The sequence below is a fragment of the Nilaparvata lugens genome, chromosome 5 (genome assembly GCF_014356525.2).
Source record: "Nilaparvata lugens isolate BPH chromosome 5, ASM1435652v1, whole genome shotgun sequence".
In the NCBI taxonomy this organism is placed as follows: Eukaryota; Metazoa; Arthropoda; class Insecta; order Hemiptera; family Delphacidae; genus Nilaparvata; species Nilaparvata lugens.
In genome coordinates, this window is record NC_052508.1 from 17,570,470 (window position 1) to 17,597,915 (window position 27,446).

Sequence of the window (27,446 nt, forward strand, 5' to 3'; positions counted from 1 at the left end):
TCCAAAATTGATGTACCCTACTCAAGATTAAGCAAGGTATTAAATAGTCCAAGTCTCATATCATTAAAGCTTTTCAATGCACTACCATATTCGGTTAGGGTTTTACACGAATCAAAATTTAAATGTTGTTTAGAGTCTCTCCTTTTGAAAACCCCCTTATATTCTATTTCTGATTTTTATCAAGTAACAGTGGAAGATTTTGCCTAATTATGAAAACCTTATTAATCTTTGAAGAACCTCAATTAGAAGATATTCTGTGATTTTAGAAGATAAGAACATTATGTGATCTTACCGTACTCGATTATATTGATATGTTTGTGTTGAAAATCAATTAGCCTATTCTCAACTTATGTCTAGTTTTAGTAATATTTTACATGTTTTGACTGTGTATTTATTTGACGTTTCCAATTGCAATGTAAACAATGCTTGAAGGAATAAAAACATTCTTATTCTTATTCTTATTCTTATTCACTATCCTATCTCTAATCTCATACCGGTTAGCCACTAGATGAACATCATTTATACTTTCAATGAGCATCAAAGCATGTAGTACAGAGGTCTATTTAGCATATTTTGTAGTTTATACTTTCGACTGATATGACAACAAAGGTTTATTTAGCATATTTGTAATGATGTTTTAGTTATCACTGGAACATCACATGCACGCGTTGTGTGATAAACTTTATTACCGCCAGGCGAAATTGATAGCCAAGTTACGTATCACCAGTTGCAATACATCCACGTTTTTGTGACGCAGACTTTCGGTGTCAAGGTGTATCACGCATAAATTACCCGCGGGTTTATTTTTAGTTTTGTTGTGGACATTTTAGGGTTTTACGACTGTGTCGATGAAATTTGAAGGCATGCTTTTATGGGCCGGCCACACGGCTTTTGTTGTCGGGCGGGTGCTGTTTTGCGGTTTATAACGGTGCAGTCTGTGACAACTCATAAACGCTACGAGACGGGCGTGACACACCTACAAACTCTCACGTACAACTGAAACCTTTCCTGCTGCTTCCACTCCACTTTTAACTGTCAGAAACCCTTGGAAACAACACCAATGCATCCCATTTAAACAATGCTGAAGTGGGTCACAACTGCACTGCCGACTTTCCTCGTCTGACACTTCCAACACGTCAAATTAATACACTCGCGCTTGTCACACTGATGAACTATTCTGTTCAACTGTGGCAATGATAGTGTTATACTTGAAATACCGAGAAGAAATAGGTCATTGTGTGTTTGGGATTTTCGTTGGTTACTGTAAATGATGCGAGAGGTAGCTTGTATACTTGATTCGTACTTGGTTAAGAGAAAATAATACTCCTTGTCGTCGTCCTGTGCTCAATGTCATCAATAATGTGAGTCACATTGCAAGATCCAACTCCTAAAATATCCTTCAAAAAGTTGAAAATATACCCACAAATAATGTATGCATGATGCAATTTTCTGAAATTTTCCTTAAATAATTTATGATCCATGACTACTCTTACATTCAACACTAGTAGGATAATAGCAGCGTTGTGTAACTGAGTTTAGTTAGCTTTTTACACTGATGAGTTAAAGAAAATAGAAGAGAATGGATTAAAATGCATGTGGAATGAAATATTTACTTTAATATAGTGTTGTGTGTGTTTATGAGTTGTGTGTAACTGAGTTTAGTTAGCTTCTTTTTACACTGATGAGTTATAGAAAATTGCATGTGGAATGAAATATTTACTCTAATATAGTGTTGTGTGTGTTAATGATTTATGTGTAGGTCTAACTGAGTTTAGTTAGCTTTTTACACTGATGAGTTATAGAAAATTTAAGAAAATAGATTAAAATGCATGTGGAATGAAATATTTACTTTAATATAGTGTTGTGTGTGTTTATGATTTATGTGTAGGTCTAATTGAGTTTAGTTGGCTTTTTACACTGATGAGTTATAGAAAATTGAAGAGAATAGATTAAAATGCATGAGGAATGAAATATTCACTTTAATACAGTGTTGTGTGTGTTTATGATTTGTGTGTAACTGAGTTTAGTTAGCTTTTTACACTGATGAGTTATAGAAAATTGAAGAGAATAGATTTAAATGCATGTGGAATGAAATATTTACTTTAATAAAGTGTAGTGTGTGATGTTCACGTGGAATCAATCCAACTGACATCTGAGCCCAGACCTAGTATTACAAGCGCTTTTCAGTCGAAAATGGCTTTCAAGTTGGAACATGTGGAAAATAAAAGTTCAAGTAGGAAAGGATACATTGATTTTTTATTTTAAAGCAAATTACAGCGTAGATTGCTTGTTTGGTTTGGCTTGATGGAGAGATGGTTATGGTCATGTGGTCATCTTGCTAATGTTCTAACAACAGTTGGATATATTTCACAGTGATTCTGCATTGACGGTCAGTATATAGTAGCTGCGATTGGCTGGTTAGGTGCGTTTGGCTGATATCGACCAATAGGCTTGCTGGATTCTCTAGTCGGCCATTTTGTGTGTGAGTGGGATTAACTGTGATTGACTAATATTGACCAATAGGCTGGCTTGGACTCTCTAGTTGGCTATCTTAAGATTGGGCTGGCGTCTGTACAGAGAATATCTATGATTGTAGTATAGTCACGGTATGCGTCTGTAGCCATAATGGTATAATGTGAACTTGAATCGACATGAATATCATTCACTCAAAGTGAATCAGCTTTGTGTGATGACTTGTCAGTGTTCCTTAATACGTTCTCAAATCACTTTCAAATGGAATAAATCCGTGACATGACAACAGTAGATATATTCCACTATCATAGTCCTCATCAAGCAATATTTTGTTCTATTGCATTGAAATCATTGAATTCAATGGAGAAAACGGCTCGTTTCTGTGCCGCTTCAATAGTGGTGAGACACGCCATACTTATTATCCCAATCGCAGTGTATATTTACGTGCCATTATCACAAATTGACTAGGCTACTGCTTTGAAATTGGAAAACTTTTGATGGAATGGAAAATATTGGATACACCAATTCCTACTTATCCAACGCCAATTTGTGTGCTACGGTATCGTTAGTAACAGCGATATTTGCACAGAAATAATTAGCGAATGCGGAGCGGAATGAGGAAAGTAAACCACTTTTCGTGCTGATAAATATGTAGCATGGTGCATACGATCAACATTGCTTTTCAATAGAAATAATTATGGAAGCGGTAAAAGTGATAAAACATCCTATTATTAATAAAGTGATGAATGCAATGAACATGGGATGGAATTGAAAATTATATTAAAATCGAATCAATTAGATTTTATGATTAAACCGACAAATTTTGACAGATTTTCCGACAGTCGTTTTGACAAAAAATCAGAACAGAGTTAAATATTTTCAACAGTTTTCCTTTCCCATTACTAGTTTATATTCTCCGTTTTTTACTTTCCTTGCCCTATTACCATAGGTAAGGAAAGTATTGCTTTCCAAAAAAATTTAAGGTACCCCAATTTCAAGTTTTCTATACGTTTCAAGGTCCCCTTAGTCGAAAAACATGATTTTTGGGTGTTGGTCTGTGTGTGTGTATGTGTGTATGTCTGTGAACACGATAGCTCCATTCCTAATTAACCGATTGACTTGAAATTTTAAACTTAAGGTCCTTATACCATAAGGATCCGACCATAAAAAATTCAATTAAATTCAATTCAAGATGGCGGGGAAAAATGGCGGATAATTACTAAAAAACCATGTTTTTCTCGAAAACGACTCTAACGATTTTCTTCAAATTTATACCATGAATAGCTATTTATAAGCCCTATCAACTGACATGAGTCTCATTTCTGGGAAAATTGCAGGAGCTCCATACTATTCTTGAGAAAAATGGCGGATAGTTACTAAAAACCATGCTTTTCACGATTTTCTCAAAAATGACTTGACCGATTTTTTTCAAATTCATACCCTGTATAGTTATTCATCAGCTCTATCAACTGGCATGAGTCTCCTTTCTGGGAAACCAATGGGGGGGTTCACCCCATCCTTGAGAAATGGACTTAGTAACCTCCTTCTAATGCATGAGGTAGGTAGGTAGCGCAGTTCATAAAAAGAACACATAGTCGAGATATTCCATCTGTAGAACAGCTGTTTTTACGACTTTGAAAAAATGACGACTAAAAAACATAATCGAATTTCACAATTCACACAAAGAAAAAGTTCTCTGAAAACAATTATATATACACATATATACAGAAGTATGATCGTAGTTTCAAATATGAGCAAGGAAAGTTGTGTGAGTGTACCACACCAGATTTTTTCTATTCTTCCAGTTCTGATTGAGAACTAGCAATGACAAAAAAATAATAATTTATAGCTCTATATTATCTTTGTTCCCAATCATGGAAGTTTGAGTTACAAAGGTAATTCTTCATATTAGATGTATTAAGCAAATATAATATTATATATGAATTCATAATATTACATCATATCCAATAACTAATTACATATCACAAGATACAATTGAGCAACTGGAGATTGTGTAGTCGATCATGCTGTTTCTGTTCCAATACTAAAGTTTTATTGATTCAAGTATTGTTTTCATTATTCCACGATATTGGTGTTTCCAGTAGTTCTCTACTCATTAAATCCAGTAGTTCATATAATTATTTCCAAGACATTTCATTGGAAAACATTTGCTTTATTACACTTACTTATCACATTTACACTGGGAGAAGAGATGCGTTCATTTCCAGAAAATTATTCACTAAATCTTGAACGTCAAAACTATTGAACGTTAAAATTTTGTACCCGGCTGAAATGCAATAATCGTGAGGCTCATTCGTGGATTGATGTTTATTCAGGTTGGGTGAGACTTCCTTGTTAAGGACTCATCATAAAAATGTCATATAAATTTATTTCATGTAGTTTTCGCTTCTGTAGATGATTTTCCAAGTGAAAATGGAATTAACTTATCCAACTTTCTAATGAAGGACTTTTATCCAACTTTCTAGTTGAAGAGATCAATAGATCAACAGATGAACCAACAGTTCAACAGATCTGTTGGATCTGTTAGATCAACAACAATAAGTTATAAATATTTATTTCAGGCCTATACATTTTTTGGCTTTCGTGATGATTTTCAAAGGGGGGAATTGAATGTATTTCTCTACTCGTTCTTTCATGAAATAATATCATATTACCCTTTTTAAAAAAATAGTAGCCCTCAATACATCTACATTTCAAAAACTTATGAAACTACTTATATACATTCATATACATTTATAATTTTACATACATAGTTTTTTATACATCGTTCATATACATTTATAATTTTTTGATTTATTTTATGCATTTGCTCCTGTAAATGTTTTTGGAAACTAAAGGAAACTTTATTCAAGTATGCATTCTGCCATATTTATTTAGGAAATGAGACTCACCTTGGGATTTAGAGCGAGAGCTCTCCTGTAGATGGACTCAGCATGTGACAAACGCCCTGCCTGCCTGAGAGCAGTTGCCGCTGCCGAGACCAGAGGAAGTTGCTGACTTGCAGAAACCATCTCTGCCCCCCGCAGCAGCACCTTAGCTGCCTCCATGTGCCTTTCTAGTCCTCCAAGGAAATCACCTACGGAAAATTAACAATAATTATTAAAACTTTTTCAAATGAAAGCCGATGTTTAAGTTTGATCTACATTTTGTATTGTAATGGAATGTATGTTGTGGAAGATATCTCATAATATATTAATGAAGAAATGCTAGATAACAATCATGTTTATTCTGAAAGTGGAATGTAGGCTATGAAAATGAGTTAGCCTTTTTTTTAGTAGTGAATGTGAAGTAATGATGATAATGAATAAAGCCTTTATTGTTTCTCAATACTATACAATAAGTAAAAAAGAGAAATGAAAATTTAAACATCTCTGCTAAGATAGTACGTATTTTTTACAATACTTATCACGACATTACTGAATTCAACCGTACATTTTTTCTTTTCTTAGTACTATATAGTGGAAAATTTGATTTTTGAATGCAGAAATGTTTGCTTTCTTTTCTTATGGAAACATGCATGGTCCTCTTTTTGGACATAGGCCTCTCCCAGGTTCCTCCACCAAAGTGTTCTTACATTGAGTGATCTAATTAAACCTGGGAGATTCTGCGCTTGTTTCCCTTTGATGACCAGTCGTTCCAGGAAATAGTTGGCATTCCCATTTTCGATTTACAGTTTTATTTACTTTCTCCCTTTTAGTTGGTATCCTGGTTTCCACTTTGTCCTAGGTTCAAAGTTGCAATAGGTATTCATAAACAATAAACCGACTTGTAATTGTCTAACCCAGTTATTTGAAAAAAATTGAGATACTAGCTTACAATCCTCTAGAGATTGATACAAGGGCAACGATCAAAACTGGTATTTAAATTTCTTAATGAATAAAGTTCAATTCTCGAATTTTATTTCAAATTTGAACAACCAATAGATGTACAATAGAACAGTGTAATATACTGAAGGTGTCCATAATGTGCAATATCTAAATATTGTAGAAGAAAGTATTCACTAAAAACATTATTTGAAAAAATATAGGAATTTTGACTCACCAAAGTGTGTATAAACCGCAGGATCAGAAGGGGCTAACTCTTGTGCTCTTTTGAACCACAGCTCTGCTTCCATTGCTCTCGTTCTCTGTGGGTAGAGAAAAAAGAAACGTACAGAGTAATCCAAGTTTTCAAGTTATATTAGAATTAACTTATCTAAGTTAGTATAATGTTGAATGAGAACTACAATGATAGGTCTACTATTATTCATAGGATCTTACGTATCAAGTCGAACTAGTGAGACTATTTGGTGGGTTCCATCATTTTTTCAATATATCTCAATCAACCTAACAGAGTTAAGTAGGGTAACCATCTCATTAAAAATATCTATCAGCAAATATATAGTTCGTTTACTCGTATGATCAGTTATTCTCATACGCTCAATTTGTACTGTCCAAATATCTGGTGCCAATCCTATAATGGGATATTTGTGAATAGTAAAATCTATAATCTACTCTCTATCCGATTATAAAGAACACTGAATATTTTTATTATCAACTCGTTCCAGAAAAAGAGTTTCTCCATGAAAACTGAGTTGCAGAATAACGCAGAATGTAATATGCTTCTCTATGTTAATACTGTCGTTTCAATAAACATCGGGTTATACGTAACAGAGTATACAGCAGACAACCAGCCAACTCTACGTTTATATGGACTCCATAAAAGCTTGCTTATTTCCTTAGATCCCTCGCTTCTCCTTACAATATTATTAAACAGAGGAATATGTTGTCTCATGTTTTATCTCAAGCACTTTGAAAAAGTTTCACAGTTTTATTGGGATGAGTTGGATGTGCTCCAAAGTTGAATTCCTATAGCTACAGTACGGGACCGTTTTTCAGCAATGTGAAATTTGAACATTTCTGTTGTACTAAAATGTTTTGGCTCAGTACACTCGTATAAAAGTTACTCGACGATCTTTCAAGAGTTTTCAAGGGCAAGAAATCAAACGGTAAAATATAAAATAACTTAAATGCATAAATATTGATTGAATAAAATTCGAATACACGGTACGTGGAGAAATATTCTAACAATCGCCCATTCGACAGTCATCATTCATTTTCAACAAGGCTAATCTGAATCTCAATACTTTAATATTCCAATTGTGGATGCAATTTCATAGGTTCATCATAGTAAGCAATCAATAGGTGTAGATGTATATTTATGTATTTATTTAATTCCATTGACAATCTCAAATCATAATTTACTATGATATGATTCGTAGAGAACAACAGGCATAGCGCAAAACTGCCTCTATTATTAACTAATATATATGCATGTCATCGATTGAAATATAAGCCCACATTCTTCCTTCTACAGAACATGTTATTTGAATATTCTTTTACCATTTTATTCAACTCATGCATGATTACGATTAGGATACATGAAATAATTTATAAATTATTACACAATTATTGATATGTTGAAATGTAGGTAATGTGGAAGATGAAGTGGGAATGCATTAGTGGATGTGTGAAATGATGGTTTCTTGGTATTCTCGATTTACCCAACACCAAGCTCCAAGCTCCAAGCTATAGTTCATGTTCTAGCAATTGGAACTCCACAGTGGATTGGACACTACATAATACACAGTAATCCATGTATTCCATTATAATTCTAACTGAATTTGGAAAGTTCATTCATAAAATGAGGTTTCATTGATTTGCAGTGATATAGAATGTATTAATGAGGTAGTTTTATTCGGCACACCCCTGTGCGGCCCCAGATATTTCCTCTCAATACACACCTCCACACTTTTTTTTCCGGTGGTAGTTTTCACGAACCCACCACCAGGTGTGCGTTGAAATATGCAAAGAAGCATGCTTCCCTTTTTTTCGACACGATTTTCCGAAACGGTCATCGGCAAACAAGGGCTGCCCGGCAATGGCGGACTTTTTAAAGTTTCAGTCCGGCGAGATCGGTGTTGGACATTGGGCCATTTCTGACGCACGCACTCGCACGTTCTAGCACGAGCAAGTGTACCCTACAAGGAATGGCAACATTTGCACCGGTGACTTGGGGAAAACCAATAACACTACGCTTTATAAAGCCTATAAATTTTGTCACGCCGAGTTTTGTGTTGTGCGACGGCTGCCTACGCTGTGTCCCTATCGCTGGAAAACAACTCCCGGGAACGATTTTCAAATTTGGATGGAATTCGACGTTTAGAACTCCCAATAAAGAAATGCATCTTCCAAGTGAATGAATAAGTTACAATTGTGTCTCGATTGATATATATTTTAAGAGATCCATGGCCTATACCTAATCGGTATGAAAAAAATTCTTACATGTAGAACATACAGCGTCTGTGATTGAACGGCAATAGAATAATGTAACTTGGGAAAATTTCATCATCATCATCATCATTCATATTCTTTATTAATATTATTACGCAATAATTTGATGAATATTAAAAAAAATTACACTTCGATTTGACATTCTCAAATTTTCATTTTGAAAGATTAATTTATCAATCAATTATTGGGGTACTGTGTTGATCAACAACTACTTATTCTACTTGAAAAGAGGATGGTAGAAAGAGAAAATTGACTGAGAGAATGAGAGATAGTTTTTACAAGTGACATGATTGCTGTTCTTTTATTGAAAATTCATCAGTTCTTTTTGAATTGAACTTCAATTAAAAATAATACAGTATTAATAATGTTAATGAATTCTGTCAGTTGTAATACTCTTGACGATCTCAAGATCAAGAGTCCTCTACAATAAAATGATTTGATTGAGCTGCTTTTACACCACAGTTATTAACTAGATGTTAATAACTCAATCCTTATAGATTCTATTGGATATAACTTATCATACATATTTATGTGTTTGTTAAGTTCCGTTCAATCTAAAAGAATCTATAAGGATTAAGTATTAACATTTTGTTAATGTAAATGTTTACTTCTGTGGAAATTGAAAAAAGCGAATTTTGAATACTTCTGTTGTTTCATTTTACACTTCCTTCATATTATATTCGCTCCAGATTCCTTCGATGCAATGATCTCAACTGATCTTAATACAGAACTATTGGAAGTTCACTTACATTTTTAGCTAGTAGTTTCCCGTAAGTGAGATGAGCTGGCACATGGTCAGGACTAGCATCCAAAGCGGCTTTGAACCACCTCTCAGCCTCTTCATGGTTGCCTATTTTACCCAACTCTTCTCCGAGTAGATTATACAGCGTCTGTAATTGAACGACAAATTATTTATTTATTCAACAGAGACAAAAATACATAATCATGAAATTATGAAAAACAGGCTTATTGCCCTTACTATTCCATCCCCGAATTTCGATAGGATGAATAGTATGAATACATTGATGAAGACTGTGTAAAATTTGATACACTATTGACATCGTTTATTTGATTATATGGCTTGATAGATGCCAGAATCTGAACCTTTGAACAAATGAATCAGAATCATATATCATCTCTATAAAAAGATGAGGAGGTTTATGTGTATGTCCATGTGTATTCTGTACAACTGTACTATACTCTAATATTTCAATAACACTGATTTAATTCAGTAAGTTTATTTTCGTCTAAAACATCCTCCTATCGCCAGAGTTCTACCCAAGCTCCATTGTAATCGTGTCAAAATGTTGGGTCTGAACGAATGCTGGTAGAACAAAGAAGTAGGAGGAAAACATCTGGAATTGAATTACAAACCAAAATTTGAAAGCTTTTCAGTCCATTCTGAAGTAAATTCCGCGAAAATATGTTTTTATACAAGGAAATAACGCAGGAGGAGCAATACGGAAAAAGCCTTGGTTAGTATCGAATAGACAAATCATTCTTGTCCGTGCTCACTTTTCTCTTATTTAGTAACGGGAAAACTGGAGAAAACTCTGAAATAACTGTCTATTTATATGAAATGGAAAGTTCTGTGTAGGAGTAACATTCAGAAGTACTGAGATGTAGGAGGTGGTAGGAGGAAGTAGGGGGTTAGTGGAGAGTAAGTAGGAGGTTTGAGGTGGAAGGTATTCAGAGAAATTTTTGTCCATCTCCAGAAGGGATCTAGCGCTTCCAACGTTAGAATTTGACTTACATTAGAATAATAGTACACAGTATGAAATTCTGTTATTGTACTATATAATATTATTATAAGTATAATTATTATTATACGTTAATCAAATACTGCCATTATATCGTGGACCTCACTATAATGGTTGAGCTCTTCCATCATTTTCATCGAGTCGTTGAATGATACGTTAAGGTGCGTACAGATTTACGCGCCGCGAACATGAGCAATTCACTTTTCATCAGCTGATGCCAAGCTTTTTATATCTATATCTTACCGTTTCTGTAAAAATACAGGTATAATCAGCATATTAAAAGTGAATTGCTCATGTTCGCGGCGCGTATATCTGTACGCACCTTAAAATTAACAACTATGCTCTAGATACCATTGTGATCATCTAGTTACTTCATGATAATACATCAATGTGCCTTAAAATTTCTTCGACTATGAAACCAATTTTTACGAGCCATGATAATCTGGAACATGAATGTACGCCAATCTACTATAGTGAGGTCCACGTTATAATGACAGTGAAGAAAGATACTAGGAGAAAAACGTTGCCGATTCTCTGTCTTGTCAATGCCTTCTATAGACGGTAGCTGATACAGGTTTATTGATGTGATATTAACGGTTCATTTTCGTTTGAAATAGACAATTATATATTTTTTCGTCTTTTTTGGCCACATAGGACCACTTGAGTCAATCAACTAAATTCGACCTTCTTTCTGAAGTTGTCTGGCTTTTCGATCAGCCCAATATTTCTTCATTCTCTCGGATCGTTGTCGTTTTTTTGCATCGGTGATTACAATCTCCCTGTGCATCTTTGGCGAATTGTTTATGGGCGTTTTAAGTAAATGGTTTATTCTCACTTTATCAATGACATCCTCAACTTCAAGCTTATTTCTTGAAAATCCTAGACCCAAGCCTAGTTCATCAACATACTTGCCACATTTTTTCTTCTTCAAATTACGCATTACAAGCTGTTTCAGAACTCGATTCTCAGGCATTCGCAGAACATGGAAAAAATGAGAATTTCTTTGTTTTTTTCAATATACTAAGGATGGGCTCTACTTCCTTATAGAATGTCTCATTGGTTGCAATTCTCCAGACTCCATTCTTTTGATAACTAAAATTATATTTTATTAGGCAAGAAATTATATTTTTCGATAATTTCATAATTAAGATGAAATATTTTGTTAATTGATTATCAATTCTACAATGTTAAAAGACGATCTGGCAACAGAGCAGAGCGAGAAAGAGATAGTGTAAGAAATGATAGAGAAGGATCGCAATACCATTGCTAATGAAACACTGTCATTATAACGTGGACCTCACTATAAATGAATGTACATAGATTCTTTTTGAATATGTTACTATTTTTTAGGAGCGCACCTGCGGTTGATAGTGCTCAGGCAAGTTGTGCACCGCTTCCCGGTAGACGCCGACCGCCCTGGAGTGTTGGCCGTGGTCGGAGAGCATGCGTCCAAGAGCCAACATGGCGGACACGCGTGTGTGGTGGTGCGTGCGTTGGTCCTTCAGTCCGACGCCGTCCAGATGCCAGCAGCGACGCAACACCGCCTCCGCCTCAGGGCAGCGGCCGCGCGACGCCAGAAGCTGGCCCAGGTTCAGGTGGGCCACTGCCACAAAAACAAACATCAAAATGAAATAATTGTCAAATAGGAAATCCGTAGTTTCTTCAGACTTGAGATGATAAAATCGCATTACTTTTACTCCAGCTACAATCTCAAATCCTCAGAAACACAATTATCTTCACAACCATGGAGAAAGAGTGTAACTTTTCCTCTTAATATACAGAGTATTCGGAAAAAAATTGCCCATAAGTCAGGGCGTGACTCCTCACATCAAAAGAAGAAAAAAAGTTCTCATTAACATAGGTCCGAAAATGCTTGGTTACTATGTTATACAGAGTGGAAGATTGCAGTTCCCCTGCCGAAACGAAGCCCCACGGTTATTTGTTGGATGTTAATTAATATGTACAATTTAGCGTTCTTCATGTAAAATGAACTGAAAAATTGAATAAACCCGTTTCCAGACGTGTAGCATAGAAGTACAATAGCGTAAGTATAGATATCCCATGGTATAGGGCATTTATGTCAAAACTTTTACTGTTATCTCAAGCCAATTACTGTCGATTATTGTCGATTTTTACTGTTTTGACCGGGTAAGAGTGTATGAACGGCACAATATGAGAGACTACCAGCGTCATGAAGCTTCGCAGGAAGAATTACGTGGACTATCAGCTTGAGATAACAGTAAAAGTTGCGACATAAACGCCCATGGGATATCTACTCATGCTATTGTTTCTCTATGCGTGTAGCTACTGTAATTTTTAAGATATGTGACGTAATACGCGAAACTTGGTCTCAAAAAACAAGTTCCTTCAAGGTTTGAAGCAGATTTACCATGTTAAATGTACAATAAACACAAAATATGTTTCATAGAACTTGTAGAAAATTTAATTTCGGAGAGAAAGATGTAGAATAAGTCTAGACAAACGCAACCTTCAAAAAATAATCCTTTATTATATACAAAACGTATGAAAAATAGATCTATTTCGTTTCGTTTCGGCAGGGGAACTGAAATCTTCCGCCCTGTATAACTTGATAACTAGGCATTTTCGGACATGCATGTTAATTAGAGCTTTTTTTCTTCTTTTGATGAGAGGAATCACGCCCTGACGTATAGGCATTTTTTTCAGAACACTCTGTATACTTGAGGTGAAGCATGATGTACCTAATATTATTCTTCCACGAGAAAATTACAAAGTTTCCTGAATTAAATTCTTCAACTTCACTTCATCGTCATCGTTAAGGCGAACGCTCACATCAGTGGACAGACAGAGAAAAAATCAAAAGCATCATGCATGAAATGAGCAGAGACATTCATGGAGACAAACGGACATGTGTGTGCATTAAACCTCTTGAACACCTTGGAAGGGATTTTTGTTCAAACATATCCTACAACCGGTGATAATAGAACAATCTACAAACTGGTTTATTCCAATATGATTAAAAAGGAAATTAAATTATTTTATGATTATGAAATTGAATTTCAAGCTCATAATGATACAAATGAAATGAATATTATAAAATAATTATTGGGGAAGCGATTTAGTTTCTTGGTCGCGCTGATGAGATAAGTTGAGTAGCCTAGTGCCTGCTACTCTCATTGCAAGGGTGGCTTAGAGCCGAACTCCTGTGAATACTATTTATGAGTTTGAAAAATAGCAGGTAGTTCGGAACCCACCTAATGTTGCGGGTGCACTCATATCTCGTCATAATCCGTCTCATTATCCACTTACAAGCTCAAAGATCATGCGAGCATCATCCTCAGCAAGAACTTGAATAAATAATAATAAAATAAAAAAAGCTTGAAGAGGCGCCTTTTAAAGGTCGTATATGCAATCCGCACTACACTATTATTATCGCTTTGAAATTTGAGCGGTGCTCAGGCGTAGAGAAATTAAAAAACAAATGGTTTCGATTATCGATTTGAGCCCCAGGAAAGTCTTAAAACCCCACAAACATTATCTTTTTCCACAGCAACTGATAGGAAGAAACGATATGAAGTAGCCTTTCGAACATCATCTATCAATCCTTTGTCTAGTCTGTGTGGCTTTTTTACCATGGAATAAGGTTATTTTGAGCTACTCTCCTTCCAGTAAAAGATTGTGAAGAATCTAAAGTCAAGTTCATTATCACAATAATTGCATAAGCTATTCACAAAGATTGGATTGTTTGAACCTTATATATCATGAATCAAAACATATTCCTCCAATTCAAGGTTTGAAGGAAACAAGAAACCAAAGACTTCTTTGAGCCACAAACTAGAAGACAATCTTCTAGATAGTGACTAAGCTTGATCCATTCAGCTTCATTCCGAAGTGAGTAACTGATGTTTACCTTCATTCTCATTCCCAGGATGTAGTTTCATTACTGGCACGAGCTTTAAATGCTTCCCTAGGTTAGAGTCCAGTTTAATGGCTGACAACGCTCTATGAGCTAGTCGTGTCCAGACAAGATAAAGTCTCAAATCTTGTTCCATTTTCCAGCAGTCAAGTACCGACCATTTAACATGAGACGTTATCCTGCAAGCTATTAAACGTCAACCATCTTAATCCTGTTGATGTCGTCTAGTACCCGGACATGAGTCTGGCAAGTATAGGAAGGAAGTTCCAAGTGAAGACTGGATAACTATAAAGGATCTTGTAGTCTGAATTTCGCTCCGTAATCTTTTCCAGTGATGATTAATCCCGTTTGGCTTCAAGGGAGAATATAGAAAACATGCAGATCAATCCATCGTTATCATTAAATTTACCATCTTCATCCTAATAATACAATGAAAGTAGATTTTCTGTAGGTTTTGAAACGCTCCGGTGTTCTAAACTTCTTCAGTGATGATTGATCCCGTTTCCATCTAAGATGAGATATATATAGATTGAGAAACAAATCAATCTAGCGATATAGATCATCTTCATCGAATTAATATTTCTTTCCTGTTAGAGATGAATAAGTTATTCTATTTTGACCAAAATTGATAACAATATCATTTATGGAGGAATGACCCATTAGTTAAACCATCTGTATTAGTTGATGATCAAATTCACGGTTATTCTCCAAACATTCTCATTATGAAAAGTTACTCTGCTTCACTATTATTAATGGAAAAAACTTGCTTTCCTGAACCTTGTAGAACGCTCATCGTTAATAATATTTATGTTTCATGGAGGTTGATAATCAATACTCGAAAAATAATGTAATCATGAAAATTTGTAGTGACCAACTCTGTACTGTAAAAGTAACACTAATTAAACAATAAGATAAGAATTCTACAGTTAAATCTATTCCAAAATACATCAGAGATCCTTTCTTCAAGTACAATGGATTTAATAAAATTGGTAGAATTGATGGTGATGTTGTGAAATCTCTCCATAATAAGAAAACAAAGATATTGTCAAATTTCACTAGAATTTTTTTGTGAAATTTGACAATATCATTGTTTTCTTATTATTAGAATGGATTTCTTTTGAAATCGGTAGCTTGTTGGTTTCTCACTATCATGATATAACCTCTTGAATTGCTCCTCCAACATCCCTACTTATTTTTAAAAGTATTTCTCATGGATTTCATCCTGGACACTAAATACGATGAAATCGAGTACAAACAAGTTTGTTCAGATAAGAAAGTCTATTAAAGATTTAAAGTAAAAATAATATATATAAATAATAAAGTCTATTCTATTCTATTCTATTCTATTCTACACAATAGGAACTTTGGAAAGATGTAATTTATTCACTTGTTTATTCAATTTCCAACGGTTACACCAATTTGCAACTCAAGAACAATGATGAAATAGAATGCAAAATAATCAAACATCATAAATTAAATAAAACAATCCAACATCAATCAAAATCGATAGTAAAAATATATGATAAATATAGAAGTAATAAAAAAAGCTAGCAGCAAAAATTTAACAATTTTAATCCAATAAACACCAGACTATGATAAAAACCATAATCTAAACCAATGTGAGAACCATCCAATATTATTGGCCTCTCCATAACTTGATCTGCAGTAGAAGCATTCAGAAAAAATCCACCAGCATATTCTCCTTTCTCGAACAGAGCTTCCTCTGTTTATGATACTGAGATGCCGGCTGAGAAGCTTCAAATGGTGGCATTTAAAGGAATAGTCTGCCCGCGGAGAAGATAAATTTGCAACCAACTGGTGAGCGTGAATTGAAAGCGAGAGCTCTTGCCACTACCAAATCTGTGAGAGCAATGCTTGCATAACATCCATACATATACCAACACACTTATATAACGCGTTTCTCCAGCCGACTGGAAGGGTTTAGTGGTATATTGGTAGACGCCACCAAGGCAAGCCAGGATGTTTTTCTAGCGAGATATTTTCGCTTTTTCCTCGACGAAGAGGGGCTGATAATTTTTCTTGGGAAGCACAGAGATTTCCGACCGCTTTCTCGCTCCTTATTTTGACTTCTCTTCGCTCCCCCTCCTATTTTTCTTCACACTCTCGACTCCTCACTGTATCATTGTTCAACACACAAGCCTACCACACTTCTCTCCCACTCTTTTTCCGTTTTCTCCTCGGCTTCCTGCCTCTCTTCTATCTCATCGTTTTCTTTTCCGGCATTGAAAGATAGCAAGAGTTATAAAGGTCAAAAAGGGCTAGGAGTGCAAATTTATTTTTATTGCTCACTCTCACCACCATATCACCACCCACATCTGCTGTATGATCAACCCGCCTCAACTGTTGTTGATAAATAAAATCTAGCTGCCATCCGAATCGACACTATCTTGTTGATAACAGCTTTTCGCGCCTTCCTCTCTTCTTTCAATCCTACTTCTTCTTTCCTCTTCTTCTTCTTTTTCTTCTTCGCACCATCCCCCGCAGATGTTCTTCCTCCATCCGCAGTATAAATAAAATATATTCATCCTCCGCGCTTGAAGTGGCTGGTTTTCTTTTTTCGATACCACGTCAACGCTCCCGATGCTAGCTGGCTTTGGCTGAGGGAGAGAGAGAGTGTAAGTGAGTGAGAGAGATTGTGAGAGAAGATGAGAGAGTGAGAGTGAAAGGGTGAGTGGGAGTGAGTGAGTGAGTGAATGGGTGAGAGAGAGAGAGAGTGAGAGTGAAAGGATGAGTGGGTGTGAGTGAGTGGGTGAGAGAGAGAAAAAAGAAGAGAGAGATTGTGAGAGAATGGGTGAAAGAGAGAGGATAAAAAATAGTGAGAGTGAATGACAGAAATAGTGAGAGTGAATGACAGAAACAGAGAGTGTGAGAGAGTAAGTGTGAAGGAGTGAGGGAGGGATTAAGAGAGATAGAGTGTGGAAGAAACCTTCTTTCATCGCGGCAGATAAACGGAAATGCGAAAAATATTACCGTTATATATAGTGGTTGTATTTTGGCAGCGATAAGCTACTTGTTGTGCGTTCTATTCGCAGGATAAATTTTTTCTGTCACATAAAAGCGGTTGGATTTATAGTCGGCCACTCATCATCTTATAATATTGTTTGAAGTGGGCAGATGATTGTATCGAGAAATGACGATGCTCTTGTTACATGTGCGAGTATTGTCGAGAATTGGTGTTATTGTAAGATTGTAACTAGAATAACCACAATCTTGTCAAATGAACATGCATTGTTGAGGATTGGTATGTTGTTAACCTTCCTCTGGGACGATAGTCATGATTTGCTTGGATATTCTGGCATCAATATTTTGGCACCCTGTTTGATTGGATTGTAAGGTTTTCTTTTATGAAATTGGGAGACATGTATCTCCGTGAATTTCAAGCGTCCTGTGCGACACATAACTTCAAATTTTGAGTTTGCACCAAAAATTACTAAATATTTCCATCTCTACATTAGAATAGCTAGATTTGTGATTGTTTTTTTTTTAATTTAACGTGGTTGAGTAGTAGAGTGTATATACGGTCCAAACTTTGCCACATCATCAAATAAAAAAGTCATACTATTTCAAATACGAGATGAAAATCACATGCATTTTCACAAGCAGATAAATTATGATGAATATGGGAATGATATGATCATTCCCATGATCCAGATCCCCTAAATTATATGATTCCTTTGATTCAGAGAATAGATATCCTGTTGATCCAGGAGATAATAGAGATGTCAATCCTGGTTTACTCATTATTCAGTATATTTTACTTCTTGTTATTGTTGAAAATGAATGATACAACGTCAAATAATGATTTCTCATAAGAAATATGGAAGAAATTGCCAGAGGATGTATTTTGTTATTGTTGAAAACGTATGATACAAAGTCAAATAATGATTTCTTATTAGAAATATGGAAGAAATTGCCAGAGGATCTATTAAAAAATCATATCAAATGTTAGAATAGGAGGGCTTCCGATGTGTTGATCGATAGGGTTGGTAAAAGCAAAGTAAGGACAAAACTTGTAAGATCTGAACAGATCTGTAGCTTGATATTTTGATGTGTTATTGATAATTTCAATATCGACAGTACATACACCAGATACGGAACTGTACTTCTCAATCATTCAAAACAATCAATAGAAGATTAGGGGATGAATTGATTACACGATTAATTGTGGATTGATTAACCTTCCCTATAACGTCAGTGTGTTTCTGTAAACCGCGAATAAAAATGAACCTTTGAAAATTAACAATATTTTTCAAACTATTAATATTGTTAATCACAAGAAATCGTTCATCCTTCTTGAATTGAAATTTTAAATTCTATATCTGAAGCATCACTGTCTGATTTCCGGAGATGCGATGCTTCTTGATAATGAATAAGTACATTCTCATGTTATTCTAGAGCTATAGTAGTTGAAAATTAAAAAATGAAAGAGTAAATTTAGTTGATTGATGGATTCGTCGACAATGGACAGAAAGATAATCGTTGGTTGTGATGTGAACGGAAGAAGATGGCAGGAAAAGACTGGAGAAAAACGGAAGTTACAATAACTCTTTGGCAGACCGCAAAGTAATAGAGCGAGTCTGCCGCATCACTGCATCGTGGACTCAGATGTCTGCTCTGGTTTCATGCGCCGTTACCAAAGCAATAAAAATATATTTGCACTTTCCGCTGTCTTGACCTCTGAGCAAAAACTGCTGCACTGGAAAGGGTAAATGTATGACGATCATTCTTTCTTTCTTATTTCTACATTTTTCCCCTTCTATCCACAATTTATAAAAGTTGCTTTTTTCACGCTCAGTGGGAATCCCTGAAGACAACTCTTTCCCCGATGTTTGTACTATCACATCTGATAATTCAATAATAACGTTCGCTAAAAATATTCCGTCTCGATTGTAATAATTTTAAAATAGTTTATGCACCAAAACAAAATGCTAAGTTTTTTAAAAATTGTTGAACTATTATTACTCAATTCAAGGAACTAACTAGCAGTTGAATTTTGGAAATGGAAACGCAAGGGTGCCCAATGTCGCCTACTCTCTTCAATATATACACTGACGAGATTATGGAAATTTGGAGTCGATATGTTGACGCAGGGATAGATCTCTGCAATAATTCTTTTATGAATTCTTTACTATATGCTGACGACACTGTGGTCATTTTCAACACTGAAGATAAACTACAATATGCTCTTTTCAAGTTAAACGAAATTGGGTTGGACTTTGGCATGAAAATCTCACCTCAAAAATCCAAGATAATGGGGAAAGTGGCCAGTCAGATCAAAAATCGTGATAGACAATCAAGCATTAGATCAAGTGAGAGACTTCAGCTACTTGGGATGCCGCATTTCATTCGATAAGGATGAAGATGTTGGTGAAAAAGTGGTGAGACTCAGTGCGGTCTGTGGCACTATAAGACGAGCTATAGGAAGGCGAAAGAGACAAGATACCCAGCTGAAGTTTCACAAAACAATGGCGATACCGTTAATAACATACAGTAGTGAGGCATGGGTCTTGAACAGACAAACTGAATCTCGTATACAAGCTGCTGAAATGAGATTTTTACGAGCGGTCAAAGGTTGTAGTAGACTGGATAAAATAAGGAATGACAACATAAGAGCTGAATTGAATGTAGAACCGCTTTTGGATATTCTGAAGAAATATCGGGAAAATTGGTCTACTCATTTATTCAGAATGCCATCCAATAGGCTCCCAATATTAGCATGGGAGTACAAACCCGAAGGAAAGCGAGGCATAGGAAGACCAAGGAAGAAATGGATGCCGGTACAGGCCAATAGAGCCTAATCCTTGTAAGACGATGATGATGATAATGATGAAATACAGACAGCATGAATGAAAGAGTTGAGGAGAATCGGCATAAATGAAGAGAGCATTTTCAAAGAATTTCAGCTAGGTCCATTAAAATTCAGCCAGTAGGCAAAAGCGACGCTGGCAGACCACACAAGCGGTGGCAATAATAGGAATCTTTGCAATATTGTTGGTTAATTGAAGTGAGAAGGAACTGGCTATAGTCAGAGACAAGAAGTATAGCTAAGTATATAAGTTATATTTCGAATACATGCATAATAAATTTACAGTATATTCACAGTTTTCAATACAGATCTACAGTGACATTTTTACAAAATAAAGTAAGTATGAAATGTCCTATTCTTAGTGGAAGTATTATAGAAAAAATCATACAATGAATTATCATGGACCAGACAGATATAAATAAAGCATCAAGAAACACATGAAGATCGAATATAACTTCTTCTTCATCTTCATCAATACAGCAAAATTCGAAATATAACTTATGCTTATCCTTTATCTATGCTATAGCCTAATCCTTGTTTGTGAGAAGAAGTCAGATACCCGACTCAACCCAGCGTTGTCATTGGAAGCTTTTCTTTAGATGCAAAAACAATAATAATTATCACTCAATGTAATATTCAATAAGCTTCTTGATGAAAGTGCAAATTTTGAATAGCTAGAATATGAATACATCATACTACAAGTAGCTGGAAGTGAGAATTTTGAATGCCAGGATTATGAATTCGTCGTGAACTTTCACAAAATTAATAACTGGCAAGTGAACATCTGCCCAACAGTCCCACTCTGTTCTATCATTGAAAGTCGCTCTAGAAAAACTGAATGACTTTCAGCTGGGGTGAAATTTAGTGTGAAAAGTTATTTCCTTTTCAAAGAAGAAGAGTGAGCGCGCCCGGAAGGGGAGTGCGACTGCGGGGGGGGGGAGGAGTTCTATTGACTGCGAGAAGAATGAAAAGTAAACAGCTGGGAGAAGTTTGCCGCCACCTCACTCTTGCCCATTCTTGTTTGCAATTTTCCTTCCTTGTCGCTCCCACAACGTTTCTTCATCATAAAGACTCGGGAAAGCCTCGGGCTATTTAGCTTTCTCTCTGTTTACTTAAGCAACAGGTTAATTTGTAGAAATCTTTGCGTAGCGCCGGAGTGAGCGATGAGGAAGGAAGAGCAGGCCCAAGTTTGGGAGAGAAGAAAAAGTTTCTAATTCAGAAAACAGAAGGCAAGTTGAGTTGGGCCCTGCCCTGTCCCTGGCTGGCTTTGGCTACATGCAGCAACAGGTTGGATCTATATCATTCCGAACGCGAATCAAGAAGACTCTGCCGGCATTTCGTGCTAACGAGTTTCTCTCACTCAGTTACTGGCTCTTGTTTTCTTTGCTCATCTTTGCCTTCTCAGTCGACGATTCATTCCAAACTTGGCTGCTAATTCGACCCCCTCTCTCTCACTCTCTCCCGGAGATAGTTATCTCGCTAATTTGCAAGCATCGGACACCATTCGGCCAGCAATGGCTCACTTTGAAACTCGTCCCAACAATTCAATTATCTGGCTTGATGCGTACAAACATCAACATCGCATAATTAATTTTGTTTAGATTGCAAGTGCTTGGAACTCAGCTCTCAGTTTAAACCATGAAATAATTATACGCCACGTAGTTGTATTTTTGTTGGCCATGTTTTGTTGGTAATTCTGGCAAATTTCAAAATTTCATAGTTTATCCTGGACCTCGATTATTGTGAATGTATTGTTTACTTCAAAGTTCAATTTATTGTATTGATTCGATATTATTTTGTGTTACGATTAAGAAATCGTTGATTGATTTTTCGATTTAATCATAGCAGAAAATAAATCTCAAACACCATAGCTGATCACTTTAATAATATTCTCTTATATTTCCTCTCATCAACATCATTTCTATCGATTCCAAAGTAATCTTATTATTTTATCATTATAATTAGACATAAAATTAATTTATTCCTCATCTATGTAACTAGAAATACAGGATATTCGTTTATACTGGAGATTATTATTCTATTTGATATAATTCGATTATATAATACCACATACTCAAGCCTGTGGTATTTCTAGCTGTTTCATTCTTGTCTGTAGTGAAACGTTCATTCAGTACAATCCCTAGCTTAGTAAGAACAGTAGGGTTTGCCAGTATAACATAGTAGGCATATCTTTCTGGTCCCACTTATTGAAAAGTTGACCATAAAAATATGAATATGGTATTTCCACATGAGAAATATCAGATTACAGCCTCCAATTGATAATATATTGTGAAATACATTGAGTGAAGAAAATAGAATATTGTAAAAAAGATGCGGTACTGGAATTGGTCAGTATTCCTTTTGTGGAATACATTTTGTGAAAAAGTGGAAAATTGTGAAACAGATGTGGTATTGAGAGCAGTGTTTTGGAAAATATTGAAATGGAATGCACAATTTTATTCTAGTCACAGACGTTCACTGCACATTTGTCGGAGACACGATAGGTTTTCCAGAATAGCTAGGAAATAGAAAATTCCAGCACAATACACGCTACACATTGTAGCGGGTGGTAAATAATTTTTGATACACATGACTTATCGCGTTGTGGCTGCGGTTAGTCACTCAGACGGCTGAGATCGAATATTTCTTGTGGAAAAGCTGCAGTGAAGCGCATACCAATTGAATATGTAGTCGGATAAGGCTCACATTCTCATACAGAATGGAACGTGATTTCAAAGATAGCTCTGATACCGAGGGGGAATTGGCATATTCTTATCTCACTTTTCCCTGTTCCTTTTCAAACTGTTTCATCGTTGAATATTTTGATATAAAATTTGAGCATCGTATAAAGGATTTGAATGAGACATAAAGAATCTACAGAACGAGTTACATCTGAGCGATATCTTTTCAAACCGTCTCATCGTTGAATATTTTGATATTTAAATTTGAAAACCATATGAAGGATTCTAATGAGCAATGAAGGATCAACAGAAAAAGTTTAATTTTACCAATATTTTTTATTGATTTGATATTTTAAATCTATATCATCACAGATCTCACATTTCTGTTCTTTCTCTAAGAGTTTTACCGTAGATTGAACTGGAATGTTATGATATAGAATCTATAACATAAGAATCTATAGGATCTCAATGAGGAATAGAACATAAATTTGATTAAAAACTCATAGAGGAAACTTTTTCAATTTATTTATTTAGAGTATGGCAGATACACAACAGATATATAGCTCATAAGTCTCAAATGCCTAGATATACACTGTATATTTTCCAAATTCTTTGAGATGTTGTGTAGTTTTCGGTCAGGAGAACATAAGTTTGTCTGACCGCCATTATTTGCTAGTCCATTTAGCGTTACCCAATGTGCACCATGGAGGCGAACTAGCGTTACACATATTTAAGTTAAAAATCTGATTGCTGGAAAAATTTTGAGGTTGAAGAAGGTTAACTTTCAATTTTCACAGAAAAAATAATTTAGAAATCATCTTTACCATAACATAAAATATGTCCAAAATTGCTTCAAATTGTAATGATTTATCACATAAAAACAATCCAAATACAGAATTTATATTTAGCTATGTTGCTAAGCTGGTTGATATACATTTTTCAATGATACAGTATAATATAGTGTGTTTCAAAAGTAAAGCAATCCAAAAATCGATAATAACCATTTTTCATATTCCGACCAAAATACGATTTGAATGAGAAATAGAACAAAAGTGGAACGAGTTACACCTGAACGATGATTTTTTGTCGGTGGATCGGTTTAGAAGAGTTTAGAGGTTGCTGGTTGCTTTTTCAGGGGTGTGAGTTTATACCACATTTCGTCTGAGGTCCAAAACTGCCATGACGGAAGTGTTAGGTCTCCCGAGTGAGCGGTCTGTCACCACTCCGGAAATATCATTTTTTATTTTCCAATTTCCACCATCCTCACACACCCTCTCTCTTTTTCCTTTCAGGGAAAACCCGGAAAACATCCTCATTGCTCCAACTGGCTGCTAACTTCCAATCAACACGCTCCAATTATTTCTCTTTTCAGACTCTGTGAAGTATTTTGAATTATTTTTCAGTGCTTTGTGAACATGCTCCCAATAACTCGACCATTCAACTCGCCTAGAAAATAGAATGATGAAAGAGATTCCTAGTAAATGCCTTCAATGGTAGGCCCATATTTAGAAACATTCCAATTATGTTGACGATGAACATATATGAACAATAACAATAATAAATTTCATTATTGCTATTATAAAAAAAATTCGATAACATTCAGTTATGATCAAATTGATTTCTAGGAGAAACACAAATTCACCTCATCAATAATAGGTTATTGATTATGATTGGAGGGACCAGAATATTGCATCAACTAAAAGCAAATAGAATGAATATGTAATTAATTAGAGGATTCCCTGTTTTGTCAATATTGTTTCTGTATGCTAGTTGAGATATTCAGAGCATTCAATAGCACTTACTTGAATTCTCGTTCAATTAATTAAAATTCTCATTGTCTCCATGACCAAGGCTCAAGGCTCATACCGTAATAGTTTTATCAATATATTATGAACAAGATTGACATACTTCTAGAACATTTTTCCCGCTTCCTAGAACCGTAACCGCTGATTATAAACGAGACCCACTTGTAGTATTTTTGTTTGCTGTTCACTGCTTCACTCTTGCTCACGATATCATGAGGCGAATAATTATTCTATAATAATTGTGTCATAAGAGAAACAAGCCTGATAGAATGAGAACATTTTTTGTCTGTGTGAAACATCGACAAGCTTAGCCATTTGACATTCTAATCAAAAATTCCTTGTTGATAATCTCGTTAGTAATCACTATTATGTTATGTGTCCATATATCACTCGTCAAGCAAACTCAATATTTTCAACTTCCAATTTCCAAATCTATTCATTTATTCATCCTTATATGTCAAACGTTGCAAAATGTTAATATTCAGGGATTGTCCATACTGTGATAATCCAGCCTGATACAGCCTGCTATAGGGTGGAAATGTGTCATAAAATGAATAATGGGATTTAAAATATCAGGAGTAAAAAAAAACAGTGAGCCTTCAGCGATAGATGAGATCATCAGATACAAATATTTTTTATTTTGTGCTGGTAAAGCTCAATCCGATTGTAGCCTACGTGACGTCATATTGAGACAGATGTGGGATGAAATTCATAATTGAATTTCATGTGAGCTGCACTGCCTCCAGCTGACCTGCAGTTTTAGACAGCTGCACGATATGCGATATGCTGACTGACGAATGTGACTCAATTCACTGAATGTACAAGTCATGCACGGATCTGACACATCTGCTTTAATTAGCGGTGCTTCAATTTTGAATGAGAAATAGAACGAATTTTCAGTTTGTTACATGCATATCCGCTCGACGTGCCAAAAATTAAGCTGTCGAGATATCGAAATGCCAGAATCGACTACTTGACAATCGACGTTCCATCAGGTTGATCGTGGATTAGATTAGGTTGTGGTCGTCATGATTTGATAACTGATTTAAAGGATAGCAGAAATCGAGTTAAAAGCTACTGTCACATTTACATTCATTCTGGAGGCGCGTCGATGGTATCCTCAAATGACAACCAATTCTAGCTATCAATAATAATGCTATGAATAGAGAGTTTTTTGAGCCAAGTTTGAAATTCAAAAACCGTACAAGCGGATAATCCAGATTCATAAATGTTGAAATTTTCGGGTGGCCATTCGTATCAAATAAGAATACATTATAAAGTTTTCCAGATGTTTCCGGTGCATAATCTATCTAACGAATATTCAATCACCTCATTTAAGACTATGATGCAATAATTATTGTTACATATCCGTAATTAGCTTAAGACAGCTCTCCAAGCTGGAATAATGAAATTAATGATTGATTATTAATGATACATTAATCTTTATAATGTATCACCTGTCAAAATCACTTGACCTGTTACTGATTAACTTGTTTAATAGTAGCTACTACCATCAATATGGGAAAGATTAAAAATGCAGTTTCGATATGCAGCTGAAAATCAATTACACAGATTATTACTGTAGTTTTTTGAAAAGTGATGAGACTTTCACGATTTGAATCCTCAATACATATTTGCTCTAGTATTTTAGTCTTTCGATGTTGACCACAATTTATTTCAGCCATTGTTGTATATATAATATGATGTGATAAATTATAATATATTACCATTGATTAAAGAAATTACAGAAGATAATACTTCCAACTGTGTAGGCCTATTCAATGAAAACTCGAATTCTGACTTCCTAGATCCCACTCACTAGAGTTCATAGAGAATATTGCTTTAGCTGAAAAATTGAAAGCTTCATCACTACTTGTAGCTTTCACGATATTGGAAAAACAACTTTAATGGACTAGCCAGTACTATGGTGATGTAAACAAAGTTCATATTCTTAAGTGGTCGTATAAAACGAAGCATATGAAATGGATTATAAACTGTGGCACTCTAAAAATTGCACAGGGAGAATCGAATATAGGACAGCGGTGATCGTAAAATCAGAGATATTCGATTCCAATATTTGAAAGTAGCAAAATATTACTATTGGCTCCCAGTTATTGGCTAGAGCTCTTTTTTTGGCGGGAGTTTTGGTTCTCAGTTTGGCTTTAGAGTAGTTATGGGTCTCTTTGTCTATCGGGTCCAAATGCAATTTGTTATTGAACACTAATGGAGTTTTTATCGGCCATATTTCATGAGTCAGCCTTGAGGTCGTTCGATACCTCATTTTATAGCACCATCAATGCTTCATCAAATTTCCTTTTTATATAAAGGCCACTCGCCCTTTGCTCTAGCATACATGATTTCCCTTCCTTATCAAAGCGTCAGTGATAGTTTATGGGTTTGATTTTGAGATGAATATTCTACCAAAATATCATGAATAACTATGGAAGATATGGTTACAGCCTCCGTTTAATCTTTCTCCAGCTCTTAGTTTAAGATTGCGAGATGGAGAATATCTTACAAAAATATCATGGATAACTATGAGAGGCACAGTTATAACCTCACTTGAGTATTTTTCCAGCTCTTAGTTTATGAGTTTGAGCTTCGAGATGAATCTCACCAAAATATCATGCATATCTATGAGAGGCATAGTAAG

The 27,446-nt window shown here is 35.3% G+C and overlaps 1 protein-coding gene across 1 annotated transcript in view; it reads right to left on the reverse strand.

Annotated features, from left to right (window-relative positions):
* Positions 1 to 27,446, reverse strand: part of LOC111053779 (protein O-mannosyl-transferase TMTC2) — a 147,631-nt gene that overhangs the window by 16,031 nt on the left and 104,154 nt on the right. Inside the window, 4 exon segments of the mRNA XM_039427788.1 lie at positions 5,385 to 5,569; positions 6,535 to 6,619; positions 9,575 to 9,715; positions 11,944 to 12,188. Of these exon segments, the coding sequence (XP_039283722.1) occupies positions 5,385 to 5,569; positions 6,535 to 6,619; positions 9,575 to 9,715; positions 11,944 to 12,188 (656 nt within the window).